At 27.2% G+C, this 18,220-nt stretch overlaps 2 protein-coding genes across 2 annotated transcripts; both read left to right on the forward strand.

Annotated features, from left to right (window-relative positions):
* The first annotated feature begins 4,685 nt into the window (after positions 1–4,685).
* On the forward strand, positions 4,686–13,809 carry LOC129973080 (14 kDa phosphohistidine phosphatase-like). Its single transcript, XM_056087456.1, has 4 exons — positions 4,686–4,834; positions 4,911–5,055; positions 8,980–9,104; positions 12,215–13,809. Exons 2-4 carry the CDS (start codon positions 4,911–4,913, stop codon positions 12,308–12,310), a joined length of 366 nt encoding a protein of 121 aa, XP_055943431.1. The 5' UTR covers positions 4,686–4,834; the 3' UTR covers positions 12,311–13,809.
* A 2,193-nt stretch (positions 13,810–16,002) lies between these two features.
* On the forward strand, positions 16,003–17,856 carry LOC129971808 (piggyBac transposable element-derived protein 2-like). Its single transcript, XM_056085783.1, has 2 exons — positions 16,003–16,361; positions 16,467–17,856. Exons 1-2 carry the CDS (start codon positions 16,003–16,005, stop codon positions 17,854–17,856), a joined length of 1,749 nt encoding a protein of 582 aa, XP_055941758.1.
* Positions 17,857–18,220: the final 364 nt, after the last annotated feature.

Below are 18,220 nucleotides of genomic sequence, written 5' to 3' on the forward strand. Positions count from 1 at the left end.
TAACAAATAAAATAAGTTCGAAGTTTATCAGTGGAGCTCATAAGATATCTAATGAAAGATGTGATAATTTCTTCGCTATCTTTTTCTTCATTGCTGAAATTTATTTCAGACAATTCATCTTTTACTGACACATCAACTAAAATCAAATAACAATTGAAATTGGCGAATTTTAGAAAGGATAGATCAACATAAGCTGAAACTCTACATCATGTAAACTGTGTACTTCGTCATTACAATGGTAACGAAGGAATCTGGAATGAGATGAAACTGCATCTAACCTTTGAAGCTTCGTCAACTCAGAAATTAGCAGTCCTGAAAAAAAAAAAAATATTTATCTAGAGATTGCAATTTTTAATAGGTGGGGGAGGGGGACTGCTTTTCTCATAAGTAGCATAAATTTTTAATTTTTAACTTCATGTGAAATTTGATACATGCAAACATAATGATAAAATTGTTTTAAAGTTTTGTCAAAAGAAAATTATGTGATGTTGAAATGATAATGTAGCAGAGAAAATTACCTGGGCCGCCCTCCTACAATCACTTCTATTTTCATCCAAGTAGCTCTATAATCCTCATCTGAAAATGAGTATCAAATAAGATGCAATAATTAATCTGCGAAGTTCAAGGCTTTTACATTCAGTATTGATTATAAATAATTCCACATAAAATTTTCATCTCCACAGCATTTTTGACCTATGCGCATTTTTTTCGAAAAGTAATCTCTAACAAGGGGGAAAAAAAAAAGAAAAAAAAGATATAATTGAGTAAACCAAATATGATTCTATTCGATGTAACAAGAATCCAGTTTAGTTAAGTTATATTAACGTCCCGTTTGAAGCAACACTAACAAGAATCCAGAAAAAAAATTCTAAAACAGATGATGGAAATAAAAGAGAGAGAGAGAGAGAGAGAAAAGACGATGGTGATGTAATGAAAAGAGAGAGAGAGAGATGATTTGGTCGCTCTCGTGGCTGAATCTATTCCTTTTCACACCTCTCGTTCTTCTAAATGCAATGGGGGTGAGGGTTGCATTGATCATCAAATCAATCACTTAATTTTGCGAGCAAATAGTTTTCGTGGGTTGCAGGACAGCCCCAGCCTGCGTTTCTCTTATTTGTTCATCCATTTTCTATCTTATTTTTACGTTTTTATTGTTTTTTCTCATTTTTGTTAGTAATCGAGCCCACAGTTTGAAGAAGAAAACAAAGAATCTCAAACTGTCAGAGTTGATAAGTTCATTCAAAGAAATTCATCCAAATGTAAATACTTTTTTTTAACTGTGTAACAGAAAATCTAAATGTTGGAATAAGGTATATATCAATGATTTTTGAACAGAAAATCGAAGGGTTGGCACAAAGTATACATCAAGGATTTTTGTACATCATCAGTAATCCGGTTGGCAGTTTGGTAAAGAAAACAGTTTCGTTTATTAAAATTTCTAAGTTTTTATTTTAATATTAACTTCTCTTTCAGCGTAATATGGATTTCTCCTTAGTAGAAAAAATTGCAACGTTCGCATTAAAGTTATTCATTTTAACTCATTCTTGTTATTTTTTCAATAAACTGATTTTTTCTTTAAAATATTTTTAATTGCAATGCAATTAAGAAAACTGCCACATTAATATAAAGTTTCTTAATTATTCATTTATTGTTATTATTATTATTCTTTTTTTACTAAAAATTGTTTGAGAGATACATAAAAGAGAAATAAAATCATTGGTTTTGTAGACTCGAAAACATAATAATTCATAAATTTGTTATAAAGTTTGTTTTAAGAAAAGGCCGATAATACTTGCTAAGCCTCAGTGTCTTAAAAAAAATTCAAATAAAAACGAAATTTCTGAAAATAAAGGAATGGATGAAGAAGGGTTGTAACCCACCTTTTGACTGTCAGTTAACTACATTCTAATATACTATATCTACATATTATTTTTATTGGTACTTTATTCTATTTTTTTCAGAGAAAGTTTTAATAAGAGAAACAAACATAGAGTAGTTATATTAAAAATTCATAAAATTTTATTAATTGCAAAATATTTATTAGAAAAATAAAAGTATCTTCAAATTACTAGTTTAAAATGTTAAAATGAGTGCTACTTTTTTAAAAAAAATTTCTATTGTAAGTTTCTTAGTTATGTTTCATTGAATATTGGTATTGTGTATAAGTAAGTTGTAGCAAAACGATGTGTTTGTGGCTTTCCAAACTATATAGTTTCATGCGTAAGAACTTAATAGTAAAATTAATATATTATTTTGATAATATAAATAATAATTATATATAATAACATTAATAATTTCATACTTAAAAATAGACCTATAATTTTAAAATACTGTTGAACAAAACCATAAAAGATTTTAAAGATTGTAACTTGTAAAACTCTCCTCCTGCCCTTGTGTATTTTACCTTTTAACAAGGTATTTCAATACCGGTCCGCATGAATCTCATTCTATTTAGAGAACTTTTGAAAAAAATCTATTTTCTGTTGCTAAACAGTTCAAATATACAATTTACAAATAAAAGCAAATTATAGTGGTATTGTTAAAAATAACACTATCTATGGTTTGCTTATTCATCAAGAGTGTAAAAATCAAGTTAAGTCTATAAGATACTCCCATAGCGCATAAAATTAGTTTACATAAATTTAATATATAAATTAAATAATTCCTATGGTTTTTGCACAGTATAAAGAAAACTGACAAATTGGATGAATTAAATACGATAATATTATCTATATTTGTTGTTCCCATACAGATTATTAACAAGTAATATATATAAAAAAAAATTGTAAAACAATTCCTACTTAGGTCAAGAATTTTTTTTTTATTTTAGTTACTTTTTATTAAATAATTACAGTCAATATAAATATGTATATGCATATGACAGAATTACAACATTAAGTGGCAAATTTTTTTTTAAATTGAATTCCTACTTATTTTCTCATATATATATATATATATATATATATATATATATATATATATATATATATATATATATATATATATATATATCTTAGATTATTCATGATCGGGTTTCACGTCAGTAATCTCAAAGCTTGATGACAAATTTGTCGACCATTTGGTGACGGATTTGGTGACTTCGCGAGCAAATAGAAATTACTGGACAAATTTATTTAATTAATTAATATTTGAAAAAACTGTATTAACATCAAGTGCCATCCACTACAAGTTTAAAAAAAAATGTATTTGAACTTGAGTGGATGAATAAAAAGTATTTTATAAGCGATTGAAAATTTGAACAAGATATGTAAATATATGTAGGGAGAGTGTGAACTAATAGTAGGAATTGAAAAATTGAAAGCTACTTAAGCCAAAATTATAAATCAGGTAATAATTTAATTCAGCTGAATTTAATAACAGAAAAGGAGTACCATCTAAGAGATTCCTATTCCCCAAATATACGATTTTATCAATATCAATAAATGAAAAATAGAAAAAGTTTTCTTCAATCATTTACTAAAAAAGTATATCTTATAGTATAAAAGTATATTTTTATATCTTATGCATAAAATGAGTTAAAACGTTCCTATGTTAATCATAATAAAACGCATTAAAAATCTTGTCATTTAATTGCATTTTTTTTTTTTTGACAACTGTTTTATCGGTAGACTAAACGTTTTTTTTTTTTTTTTTTCCTCCCGAGTTCAATCCTTTTGAGCTCCCATAGTATTATCGATGAAACCACATATCAATCATTTTCACGGAACTCAGATTTCTACAGAGAATCACCTCAGACTATGGCCATGCTCAGACCGACGGCTTCAAAAGAAGGGGTGTAAAGAAGAAAAAGAAAGGGTGTTCCCATGGGAGGACAGGAAACGACAGAAATAACCCCAGGGAAACCATTCTCTTATCCCCTTAATTAAGGTCATAAAGAGAAAGGGAGAAATCTGTGAATGGGTTGAAAAATGAACAGACCAGTTTTTTTTAGAATTACAGAATCATTGAAACCATTAGAAACCGCATATAATTATAATTGTTTCTAATTGCCTGAAACGTGATCTTCTATTGGCATTCATTCTGCAGGCGCCATCTATTGGTAGCATATGAAACCAAAAAGAAAATTTTAAAGAAATTACACTTTTTTATTTCATATTTTTTTCTGAAAATACTTTACTACAATAAATAAATAAAATAAATGATTTTGAAAAAATCAAAATTAATATTATAACATTAAGTCATTATACAGTCATATAAGTCAGGTAATATTAAGTAAAAAAATAACATTAAGTGAACACTTTACTTAAATTAATAAATTAAACATTAATTATAATTAATAAATTTTATTATTATACTAATTCATAATTTTTAATTAAAAGTGTCGTTAAAATAGCGGTTGGTTGGAACAAATATTTAAAAATAGCAATAGTAAAAATATTTAATTTAAAAAAAATCGTGGATTATGTATCTCTTGAAATTTTTGAACACTGCTTCAATATTGGAAAATCAAGTACTCTAGATCAGTCGTATGTCATATTAATTAACAAGTTGATTATCATTGTTTATCTGCACAGAATCTACATGAAACTATCCACTGTTTTTCACATACTTGTATTTCTTTGTCTTTTTTTTTCATAAAATTTATTTCGATCCTTTTCAATTCGTCTCTTAACTCTAGGGCGACTTTAATTTTGGAAAAGCCAAGATATTAATTTTGGAAACTCTACTCCAAGACTGTATTTATAAAAGTGCTGTCTGTTATACTCTAAAAAGTTGGCAACTACATTGGTGGTTTGGGTCTGCTTTCAAATATAATAGTTTTGTTTTGGTCGGCAGTTTACTCGAATAAAACTTGCAATTTAAAAATTTCTCCGTAAGTTTAAGTTTTAGAAAAGTATTGCATTATTTATTCATTTTATTCCAAACTAATCTTATTTAATTTTGCTTAGATGGAAGAAAAATTAAATTCCGTCGAATCAGTAAAGATTGACGACGGAACATTTAAATACATTCTAGTTAAAGTATATGATCCAGATAATGAAGATAGTGTTTTCAAGTACATTGTGAGAGGTGATGCTTCAGCTGGTTATCATGGTAAATAACTGTTGTTAAATATATATTATTATTTTTTTTCATCTTGCACGTGCTGAATTTTATTCATACATTTTCATTTAGATAGTAGGTTATTCGACAATATATTTATATATATAATAAATTACCTTTGATATACTCCATGCTAGGAGAAGCAATTTTTGAATGACGATTCGTTAATTTCTTCTCGATTATAAATAAAGAATGATGTATCAGTTTTAAACTTATGCAGGAATCTCAAAATTGCATATTATCCGAACTGTAAATTTTTGTTTGCAATATTTTTTAAACTAGTAAATATGTTCGAAACTTTCGTACACCCAGTCTTCCCCCAAAATAATATATTAATTGATTGTATAATTATATGTAAATTGATTTGATTGTATTCTTTCTACACCTTATTCACTGCTGTAGATTTTGTATTGAAAAGGAGCAGGAGATATTGACTAGTGAAATAATATAAATAAATTTCAGGGTCAGTGTCTTAATGTCTTTGCATGGTTTCTCATAAGATATCTGCAATTGAGCTGCATTGGGTGTGGTCAATTCCTTGGAAGCTGACCACCTGAAAGAAACATTAAATTTTTTTTTTATAATACTTATTATTTAAACAGTGGTTTAAATGTTATCTGAATACGGAATATTAAAAGTCAGTAGGAAAATCCTATCCATTGAAGTTGTATTTTTTGTCATAGGCTTTATATGAGTTGAGAAAAAAAGGGGCATTGGCAACTAAAATAATGCTTTGAATTAGATGAATACAATAAAAAATATTAAACTGTCATTTAATATTTCTGTAAAATTTTCTGTCTTTAGAAAATATAAATTTTTATTTTGAGAGTTCTAGCTGTAATTCTAACAATAACAAACATCTATCTGTACTAACTCTTTTTTTGATTGGTTTATAATTTTATATTATATAATATATTTCTATTTTCTTTGTAATGTAAAGGTGTTAAATTTATTTAACTATCTATATTTTATAGAAAATTCTTCCAAATTTTTCTGATAGTGAATTAATATTGTACAAAGCAGTAAACATATGCAAATAAAACCATTATTTTTAACTCAGAAATAAATATATTAATAAATAGTTTTTTTATATGTTTATTATAATTGTTTTTTTATATATAGAGAGATGCATTGTCAGAAATTTATGATTCTTGGTAAAAGTATATGATATAATTAGATACATAATCAAATTTTCAATTCGATATTCTAATTATAATGTGGTTAGCAGTGAATTTCCTTTTTTAAGCAGTTTAATAATCTAAATGATTATTATTTAAGAATATTTAAGACTGTTTCACCAAGTTTGATTAGAAAGAAAATTATTTTAATGTTACATAATAATTTATAATTTGTAACAATTCAAAATTTCAAATTAACTAATCAGAAATTCTGTGAAGAATTTAATTTAAAAAGAATATTCAAATGTAATAAAATTTTTGGATATTTATTTTAGAATATTGTCTGTCAATACTTATATATGGTTTGTATTCTAGTAAAAGTATAAAATCCAAGAGTTTTATAAATAAAGATGATGATTAATAAATAAAGATGGATGATTTTTAAAGAATTTTTTAAGTACCATTCTTTACATGTATTTTTAAAAATTACTGTCTCATCAATTATGTGCTAGATTGCATATAGTCAAATGTGGAGATAAGTATGAAGTAATTTAGCTTAATTAAAAAAAAATATTTACTATATTTCATATAATTCTTTTTAGTGTATATTGATCTTTCTTAAGTATTTTATTGAAAAATTTGCATTTTTCATCTTTGAAAATTAATGATAATTCTTTTATTAAATTTATAACAATTTTTCAAAATTCTAATAATTTTTAAATAAGAAGTAATATTTAATAAATAAGAAAATACATTGTGATAGAATCAATATAATAAAAAAAAATTACATAGTATTTTTGTTTCCAGTTTGAAAATATTTTGAATTTTTTTTTTTTTTTTTTTCTGTTTTTAAATTATCTAATACTTTCTTCAATGATATGCATTACATAAAATTATATAAAAATATATTCACTGAAATGATGATAAATAAACTTGTGCCATAAAAATGGAAATAAGTAAGAAGCAAAATACTTGCTTTTATAAAGTTAAATTACATATTTTAGTTAAATTCTTAGATTTGGCATTTGGGATTAGAGATATATTTAGACTATAATTATCTTTAGTTAATTTTTTTTTTATTATTATTTGTTTATAATTTTCGCCTTTCCATAGTCTGTCTGAAATGTTCTGAAAATTGGTGAAAATTTTTATTTGAAAATTACAGCTAGTAATGAGAAAAACATTAAAAATTAATTCTTAAATTTTATATGTTTAAGTACATTAATTATGAACTGATAGAAATCTCAATTGAATATGTCATATACAGAGTGATATCAAACTCTTAACATGCTCTGCTCTAACCTGCTAAGCTACTCTGCTTTTTGTTTTTCATGTTTTAAGTTCAAAAACAAATAATAGTATTTATGAATGCATTTTTTCTTAAAAATTCACAAGTAAAGTATTCTGAAGATTTCAGATTAAATAAATTCTGTCCATTCTTTTAAATATTATTTTTTTAAATCTGCTGTAAAATCAAAAGAATTTGGTGCAAAGTGGATTAAATAAGCCTGGAGTAATGCTTTTTATAAAAATATTAGTTGTCTTAGGAGACTACTGATTCACCAAAAATATTGATTTTATTGCTTTCAGATAAATCATTCAAATATAGCTTCATGCCTATGATTTTGTCAAATAATTTCATATTAATGTCTCATATCATGTCTCTCATATTATAGCCTTACTTAAGTTCTATTGATGGTGCACATAAACCTTTTATAATGGTGACAGTCCCATAACATTGTAGCCTGTTAGAAACATAAATATCCTTTCATCAATCTTCTAAATTTCACAATATTATAACTTTACTTCCTTATTTGTCTTGTAGAAATTAAACAAAAACTTTCTTCCTTAACTTTCAACAATAGAAAAAAATCACATTTTCAAATATTTGCTTTAAATAAGAACAATTACAATATTGTTTGAATTTCAGAACAATATTGTAATCTGTTAATAATTAGGCAAAATAAATAAAGAAATAAAAATAGGAATTATCAAAATTCTGGAGAAATTTTGTATGACTATTAAATTGGTATCATTAATTTTTTTTTTAAATTTGAAACTGTATAATATTAATTTAATATTTTTAAAAGTTATTACAAAACACATCAAATTCAGCTTAATTTTTAATGAATAGAAATTCCAATTAGAAATTTTTTTCTAAAATTATTCCGAAGTACACATTCTTACTCTCTAAGGTAATGTATGTGCCAAATTCAGTAGCTATAGGTTAAATGGCTTGGCCTGTAAAGTACCAACACAGACACACACATTCATTTTCATTAGCAATAAAATTGGTTTGGTATTCATGCTTGTATCGAATTATATTAATTTAGACTTTCCATTTTTATTATACATGACAAACAATCATATTAACTTTAAGAATATTGTTTTAATAATTTATAATTTATAGTATTTGTATTTTTTACAAATTTGTTTATTTAGTTTATATAGAAAGTAAGTAATAACATTTTTTTTTTTATAATTAACAACCTTACAGTTTCCTTTGATCTCAATTGTCATGTCTGAAATCCACTAATAATTTTGTTATTCATTACTCCAAGGGAATACATGAATCCCCAATTCATTTAAATTAAATATAGTATTATCATTAGTAAAATTGTATTTATAAATATCATTATGGTCTGGCCTGTAGAGTGCCAATACTACAAATGTTCATCTTTATTATTAGCAGAAATAACAGATTTTTAATTTTTTTTATACAGAGAAATAATTATTCGATTGTGCTTTTACTTTTCCAATTCAGATGTTTTAATTGGATTTTTTTTCCTTCATAAAGGTGACATTTATGAAGTAACCACACCTGATATTGAAAAACTTGGTTTAGAATGTGAATGTGTTGGTGGGGGTCGCATAAAACATGATCCTGCTGCAAAAACTATTCATGTTTATGGTTATTCACAGGTAAATAATCTGAAATGATCCATGATGTAAAAAAATATTGAAATAATTTTTTTAATATTGCTCAATGTTTATAATGTTTCTTAAAATTTTCAAATTTTTTATTTCAAAGGTAATGCTATCTTTAGTCACATTATTATAAAATACAAAAAAATACTCTTTTCCGAACATGATTATTTTGCATGAACAATGACTGGTTTATAATTATCTTGAATATATATGACAGTAATATGATAATTCAAGTTTTAGTCATATTCCAGAAATGTAAATTGGCAAAGCATGCTTATTTTTTTAATTTTAATTTATTGACCGATACCATTCTTGATAACTGCTTTTTGCTTGGGTTTTAAATCATTCAGTATTTTAAAATGTTAAAGTTTTGAAAAGATTTAAAAACTTGTTTTGCATTATAAACCTTTATATTTTTTATTAATAGTAAAAAATTTTAAATTGCAATTCGTGTTTAGCATTTTATAAACCACAATATTTTATTTGAAGGCTGGTAATGATGCAACACAACACACAGGCAGATGAAAAACACATTTTCACTTTTAGTATTAATGGATAGAACTGTTTAATAAACATTAAAACAGAAGGCTCTTTCATTAAATGACACCATAAAAATATTAAAATTTAAAAAAGTCATTTCAAAAGATTGTAATTAAATTTTGTTATTGTTGTTTAGGACATATTTGATATATTAATAGTTTAAGCCAGTAAATGAAGATTTAAGTAAGAAATTTAAACAGATATTTGTGTGAAAAATTTATATATATATATATATATATATATATATATATATATATATATAAACTAGCCAAAATAAACTAGCTGATGAACCCTAGCCCCAATGCTTTTTTGGGTCTGAAATAATGAAATATCCCTTTGAAATGATTAGTTATATTTTTATATAATGTATGTAATGTATAACTATATGTACATTTCGTCAGTTGTTAAGTTTTAAAATATAGTTTCAAATGATTTTACATGGTTTAAATGCAATTTTTTTTATATCAGTATTTATAAATAGTTCAATGAATCTGTCTGAATAATTAAAATGTGTTGATCAACTGCCATATTAGTTCAAAAATGATTTATATATATATATAATTACTTAGGCTTAATTTCAACTCCCACTTGATATAACATTTGTGGAAGGGGCGATATAAAGAGTGCAGTTAAAAGAGTGGGATAGGGTACTGTTTTGATATTTGTCCTGGGTACTATTTTATGTAGGTATGCCTCTAAATGGGTCTGAGTTGCCTCCATATTTTGTATTGGGTCATACCTATTCGGTGAGGGACTGTCGAATGGACACCACCATAATGAGGTCTATTTTGTGTTCACCTTTGTACCTATGCTGTCATGGCAGCTCAATCATTCAATTTATTGTGACTATACTAACATGACAGGTAACTTTTCTGGTATAGAGCTACTACATTTGATTCACCCGTGGTAAAATGCGAGTCTTAGATATTGAAAAATATAGCTGAAATAGTTAAGGGCACTGAGAATAAAACATTGTCCAAGAGCAAAGTGTTGTTATTCTGTTTCCTCCACATAGTTAATATTCTACGGCTGCCCTATTATTCAGTCCAGCAGTTCTTGTGGTTTTGTCCCTATTGTCTCTATCTCTTGGTGGTCTGGAAATGAGTCATAGTTTCATCTCATTAGAATCATATTTTATGATGCAGCAAGTACTGAACTTTTATTGAAACAAATATGATTTATCTTCCCCCAAGAATATTCCATAATTTTTTCTGCCTAGATAAATGAGCATGATGTATGGCCCTATTAAATGATTTCCAACACTGGAAGAACAAATACTGTTGCACCTCTTTTAACAAGTAGGATAAGATCTTGATATCAGATGAGAGATTTTGTCTGGATAATTAGTTGCTTATTTCTAGAATTTATCTGTTAACGTTTTGCGATGCCATTTGGAGAATTTGCAGCATATGGATCTTTTGCTCATGTTTTTCAAATGTTCAGTTACAATTGAATAAAGAATTTCTAAAATTGAATGGATTATTTAAATTTTGTACATAAAATTTCATATTTCAGATGAGCCAACATAACATTTTAATGTTATTGAAAGTTATGTATTTCTTAATAAGAAATGAATGTAACTTTGGATGTGTGTATTTATAATAAAGCCTCCAGATTTAAAAATCCACTTTATCTTGAATGAAGTCTTAAAACATTATGCATTGACATAAATAGAGATTGTTTAGTTAATTTTTTTGAAAATCTATAAACTTTCATTTGCTTTTTATTGTGCTACTTTTCTTGGTCTGCATGAAATCTTCATTTCATCTCTGTTTTATCTTTTTCCTTTCCTTGTACAATTATTTCACCATCATCAACAGAAGGTGTGATGAGAGCAGAATTGTCTATATCATTAGCTTACCTCTTTTAAAAAGACTAAGCTGTTGCATATTTTTAAATTTTGGAATTTTAATTTATACCTTCATAAGTGCCATTATTTTGATATTGTTAATTAATTAGGCACATATTATGGGAGATTTTATTGTACTACAGCAAAACAGGATTTGGCAGTTGAACATTGGATTTGAGCAAGGATTTGGCAACAGGAACAGTTGAGCTCTTTACTGCTATTATATACTATCTACCTCATGAGAATAATGTTTCTTGCCCTATAGTGTTATAAGATTTTAATTTGTCTTTGGGTAATTTACTTCTTTAAGAAAATTCTGTATGGTATGTTAAAACATTTTATATAATATAAAAAGGGAGAGAGGATAATTTGTTTTAAGAATTATGTGCAAATTTATTTTTGTTAATGGAAAATATCATTAAAGCTGACATTTGCAAAATTTTGAATAAGAAATTTATATAACTTTACTCTTTAAACAAAAGCTATTAAAAACACCGAACAATGTGTAAAAAATTTCAATTACTCAGCTTTAACTATAAATGTAATAACAGAAGCAATTAAAATTATAAAGCATTGCCTTATTTAGAATAGAACAAGGCTAAATTATTTTTGATGTTCTATCCGAACATTCAAAATTACCATTTTTGAGATTTGATAATGCAATCTCCAAAAAATTTAATTTTCATTCTTTAACAAATGTTTTTATAATTTTTAGGGATATGGAAGAGCTGATCATCTGCAAACTTGTCGACTGTTGAAAGAAAAGTATCCAGATTATGCCAAAATCGACTTCTCAAATGATGGATATTAAAGTCTTGGGAATTCTGTTAGCTCAACAGCAGTTAAAATGCGCCAACTACTGCAATCATAAACACCAGAAACTTGAGATTTTGTTTTCTATTTTTCCAGCTATTGGTACATGTGGCAATCGCTGAACTTGTAGAATGTGCCGTGTCACGCCAACCCTTAGGCTGACAGCTGCTGCTATTGATCTAATGGAAGAATATTATTATTATTAATTTTCTTCTCAAGCTCTGCTGTTAAATGCATTTGTGAAGGTTATATTAACATGGTGCCATCTCTGTTTTGGGTAGAGCATTGTATTATCTTATGAACTGTTGAACATTTTGCAAAAGTATATATGTGTATGAACTATTTATTGATGCCCTTTTTGGATTTCTAACATTTTAAAAACATGTTGCTCTGAATGTCTTATTGATGTTATTTAAGTTATTTGTGTTTTTATTTGAAAGCAAAATTTATGCATTGGAAGCTTTGATAAATCCCTTTTTTTAATGTAATGGTGATAAAAATTTGAAAAATAAATTGGTTCATTAAATATAAAGCTTGTTTGCGATTTATTACGAAAGTGAACTGGTTAGTTTTAGAAAGTTTGTGCATGTTTTATTCCTTGTGCACATTCATTTATCTAATTACAGATCTTTGATCTCACCCAAAATTTGAATTTTACATATGTACAAAGGCTACTCCACTCCATCTTATATTAATCTGAATGACTGTGACAGCTTAAGCGAGAACTATGATTATGTCCCAAGGGTCATCATTAGCCATAGTATAATTCCTCCCAGAGGAAACACATCCCGTCATCAATAGGGAGTAGTTGTCCTCGCACCATTTCTGTACCCACCAGGCAGGCGAGAACTAAGCACCATGTGGGACTTCTCATTCCCATATTTGAGGTGCTCCTTGGAAGAGGATGAATTTTATATAAAGATCTCTCATGTATAATTATGCTGAAGTGACTTGCACAGAATTATACAAAATCCACTTTCATAGAGTTTGGAAGTCAATTTATGCAATATTATTCAAAAAAGAATTGTGCAAAGTTGGGTTATACTGAGTTATGCAGCTCCTGACACAGAATTACGCTAAATCCAAGCACAGAGTTTTACAAAGTTCATTCATCAATAGTTATACAAATTTGAGTTTTGCGAAATCCATTTTTGTTTAATGAAAGTCAACATACAAAAAGTTATGCAAAATCTGCTTGCAAAGTTGTGAAAAGTCCACTTATGAGAAATCAATTTAAAGACAACTTGTATAATTATTCAAGTTTTTATATTATAATTCATCTGGTTATTTTATTTATAATTATTTCCTATGACTTGTATTTTTTAATGTTTGATTACCATTCCTAATTGGGAGGGGGGAGGAAAGAAGAGATGTAATGTTTATGCTGGTGAAAAATTGTTTTCATTGAACTTCAAAGTTGTTCATTAATTTTGTTTTGATTTATTTGATTTTGTATTAATAATGATATATTAATTTTGATATTTTTAAAATTTAGTTTCAAAATTAATACAAAAGCTTATAATTATTTTAAAACTTGCTTAACTAAAAATTTGTTAATATTGACTTTGAACATTTCAAAGTCCTCTATGCTAATTATATTTTTTCTGAAAAAATTATAACTATGTGTGCCTTGCATTAAGGCAATACATTTCTAATTAGATTGGAATTTACTATTTATCATGTCTTTAAAAGACAAAGGCTTTTCTTAAATGTTAAGAAAAAAAGGTTAGCATAAAGAATTTGAATGTCTTCAAATTTATTTATATAGAATGGTATTAAAATCAAACAAAAATATATAAATGAAGAAAACATGTAAGGCTCTGTAATTGTTCTCTCCTTTTAACCCTTAAATTCATATTGTTGCCAATTGTTTGCATTCAGTTCTACTTAGTTTTACTCAGTAGTTCTGCGTAATTTTATTCTTTAATTTTTGCTGAGTGTATCCATTTCTGAATTCACATTGATAACCATAGACAATAAATTGTGCGTGAAAGAAAAAAAAATTTGGGGGGGGGGGTAATTTATATTATTTTTTTTACATTTGAATGTGGTGGTTGATAAAGTTTAGTGTATTACCTGAAGAGTTAAGAGATTTTATCAACCTCCCAATAAAGGTGTGACTTATCTAATTGTTAAAAAATTACTTCGCATCTGTTGTGTGGTAAGCTATCAATGTTTGATATTGTATTTGAAAATTATTTAGATACAAGTTGGATTTTTGGAAAATACTGTATGTTGTCAAAAGTCTACATACAACTTATTAAAAAATAAATATAGCATATTATCACTTAAATTTTCTATGGAACATATGACTATTTTCCTGTAATACACATTTCTTTTAATTCAAAACAAATAATCCTGCATTTAAGGGTTAAAATTTATTTTAACCTCTTTGCAAACAATAATGTATCTGACACACACATCAAATTACTGAATTTTTCATTTTAAATCTGCAGTTAAGTGAAAGTATTAATTTAAAATGCAAAAATCACTTGGAAAGGCTACAATATCACAAATGCCTTTTATATTATTATAGAAATTTAAATAATGAATGTCTCAAATCAGATGTTATCTAACTAGGAAATTAAATTTGTAAGTTAAAGGATTAACACTGAATCAGTATTTTTAGATTTTAATATCTGTAGCTCAATTTTGTTCCTTATATATATTTTTACTGTTTTTTTTTTCCTGCCCAATTTTAATACAAAATTATACAGGATATATATATATATATAAACAGGAACATTCCCCCCCCCCCCGATACAAAATAATTATGAATTCTAAGATATGTAATTAGTTAAGGTTCAAAATGACATACTAAATGTTATCCCAGATAAAAAGAAGTGAGACTATTTAATCCCACTATAAATGGTTACACATTTGCACAAGTCTTAATTTCATTAATAATTGGGAAAAAGCAATATTTTAACAGTGAATTATTTGATTTTTATAGATATCTTGTATCATATCAGGAATTTCCAGGAGGGCTTTATCAACTTGTTCATTACTGAGTTTACGATTTTGAAAGTAGTTCGAAAAATACAGTATATTTAGCATGGGAAAAGGCTGGCTGAAGAGCATTTGGTTGAATACTAGGATCATAATGCAATTTTATAGGATACTATTAACCCTACACTGCATCATGTTGCCATTTGGCTACACTGGCGATTTGTCATCTTCATGACCAGAAAAATGTAGCCATGAGGCAACACTGTGCATTAAAAGTAAGTTTGGACTTCTTTGATTCAGTTATCACCATTTATTCTCAATAGATGGCGGTAGGTGTCCGTGGATAACAGTAAATGGAGACATAGCAGTAGACTTTTGCAATCACATAAATGGCCATATTTTGAAATTTTTATTTACTATTAAATGTTTTCCTAGGTCCATTAAAAAAATCATATGCATAAAATGAACTATTAAAATTCGTTTATTAGGCTTTTTATGATAAAGCGAATATTTAAAAAAAATTTAAGCCACAATATGTATCTGTAGCCATTTGGCAACATCATGCAGGAAGGATGCGATGAACAATTCAACTCAACACTGTAGTTCAGAAAGCATGTGCTTTGTTTATACTACTTATGTTACATTTTGTCTTTCTTTTTTGTCTTTGCAGTTTTAATTATGAGTTTTGTGATATAATTAGAAGCAATTTATTTTTTCTTTGAAATTCTATAAGCTAGAATAATGGAAGAGCATAGGTCTGTTTACTTTGTTGATACAGATGGTAAAAAGAAATTATTGACAGATGAAATATGGAATGCTCTTTCGAGTGGAAGCGATGATGATTTTGATGATAGCGATGAAGATCCTACATTTAATCCTAATGTTCTCTTCAATAGAAATTCAGAAGATATTTCTGACAATAACAATGATTCTGAATCATCTGAAAATGAAGTGAATATTCAAAACGAAAGTTCGACTTCAGGTAACAAGACATTAGAGGAAAAAAGTAAGAAAGTTAAAAAGGAAAAAATTAAACTTGTATGGAAGAAAAAGTCTTTGCAAGTAAATCCTGAAATCATAACTTTCAGTGGAGATACACAGTTACCTCAAAATATTTTGAATTTGGAAACACCTTATGAGTTTTTTTCATATTTTTTTCATCCGGATCTCATAACTTTTATTTCTGAACAAACTATTCTATATAGTGTACAACAGACACCTGAGAAACCTCTGAATGTAACATCATCTGATATAAGAAAATATTTGGGAATTTGTATATTGAGTTCTGTATCAAGTGTTAAAGATTTTAGATTGTACTGGAATCCTGCTGTTGGAATATCTCTCATTCAAAATTCTATGCCCGTTAACGAATTTGAAAAAATAAGAAGATATCTTCATTTCAATGACAATAATGCATTTTCAACTGATTTGCAAGGAGGCCAGGATAAGTTTTTCAAACTGAGACCTTTGATTGATGAACTTCAAAAATCTTTCCTTTCCATTCCTATGGAAGAATGTTTATGTGTCGATGAACAAATGTGTGCTACTAAAGCTAGACACCATTTAAAACAGTATATGCCTGACAAGCCCCATAAATACGGTTACAAACTCTTCATTTTGAGTGGAGTATCCGGATTTGCATACAATTTCGAGATTTATGGTGGCAAAGAACTTGATGTTGCTAATATACTTCAAGAGCCTGATTTAGGAGCTAGTAGTAATGTAGTTATTAGATTAACTCGTCCTGTTCAAGAAAATGTTAATCACAAACTTTACTTTGACAATTATTACACTTCTATTCCTCTGCAAGTATATTTGAAGAAAAAGGGAATTTTATCTCTTGGAACTATTAGAAGAAATAGAATTCCAGACTGCAAACTTCCAACTGAAAGGGAGCTGAAGTTACAAGTTCGTGGATCCATCACTGAATTTGTGGCTGAATATGATGGCTGTGAACTGTCAAATGTATCATGGAAAGACAATAAAACTGTCACAATGCTCTCTACATTTGCTGGTACAAACCCGGTAAGTGAAGTACAGCGCTTTGACAGGAAACAAAAATGTCATGTAAAAGTAAATTGCCCTTACGTTATAAAAACTTACAACAAGCACATGGGAGGTGTGGACTTACTTGACAGTTTGATTGGAAGGTATAAAATAATAATGCGAAGCAAAAAGTGGTATTTTCGGTTGTTTTATCATTTATTAGACCTGACGATTATCAATGCTTGGTTGCTGTATAAGAGAGTGCACAAACAAAAGCGTAACAGTGAAAAGCCTATGAAACTTGTTACTTTTAGATTGCAGTTAGCAGAAACTTTGTGCTTACATGGACAAGTAAAATCACTAAAAAGAGGGAGACCATCAAGTGCAGAGGAAACAGTTGGAAAACAATCAAAAAAAGCTTGTCGAAAAGAGCCTCCAAAAGATATTAGATTTGACAGAATTGATCACTGGCCAGAGCATTCTACAAATAAACAACGATGTAAAATGTTGAATTGTAAAGGATTTACAAGAGTACAGTGCATGAAATGCTCAATTCCTCTATGTTTTTATAAAGAGAAGAACTGTTTTAGAGACTATCATTTACAGTAATTTTTCTCTCTGGAATGCATGGTGTAGCCATTTGGCACAGTTTGTTTTTTTATTTTTTATGCTTAACTGCATGATGTTGCCACTTGGCAACAAACTAACATTTAATTAAAAAATAATGAAAATTTAGACTTAATTTTTTTTAAATATTTTTTCATGTTTTATCATTACACTCTATTACATATATATTTTTTTCAAGGAAAAATAAAAAATCATGCAGTGTAGGGTTAACAAACTATATAAGTAAGTGATTAACTAGCAATTATAGAGTGGTATTTGTCTTAACAAGAAAGTATTACATTTATAAGCCATACTTGTACAGTGAATGCACCATTATTGATTCAAATAATTTTACTATTGATACAGT

This window comes from Argiope bruennichi, chromosome 6 (genome assembly GCF_947563725.1).
Source record: "Argiope bruennichi chromosome 6, qqArgBrue1.1, whole genome shotgun sequence".
Lineage (NCBI taxonomy): Eukaryota > Metazoa > Arthropoda > Arachnida > Araneae > Araneidae > Argiope > Argiope bruennichi.

Coding starts and splice junctions, on each gene's coding strand:
- LOC129973080 (XM_056087456.1), top strand. CDS start 4,911: ATGGAAGAAAAATTAAATTCCGTCGAATCAGTAAAGATTGACGACGGA. Junction 5,056..8,979: donor TGCTTCAGCTGGTTATCATG/GTAAATAACTGT, acceptor TCCTTCATAAAG/GTGACATTTATGAAGTAACC. Junction 9,105..12,214: donor ATGTTTATGGTTATTCACAG/GTAAATAATCTG, acceptor TATAATTTTTAG/GGATATGGAAGAGCTGATCA.
- LOC129971808 (XM_056085783.1), top strand. CDS start 16,003: ATGGAAGAGCATAGGTCTGTTTACTTTGTTGATACAGATGGTAAAAAG. Junction 16,362..16,466: donor ACTTTCAGTGGAGATACACA/GTTACCTCAAAA, acceptor TATTCTATATAG/TGTACAACAGACACCTGAGA.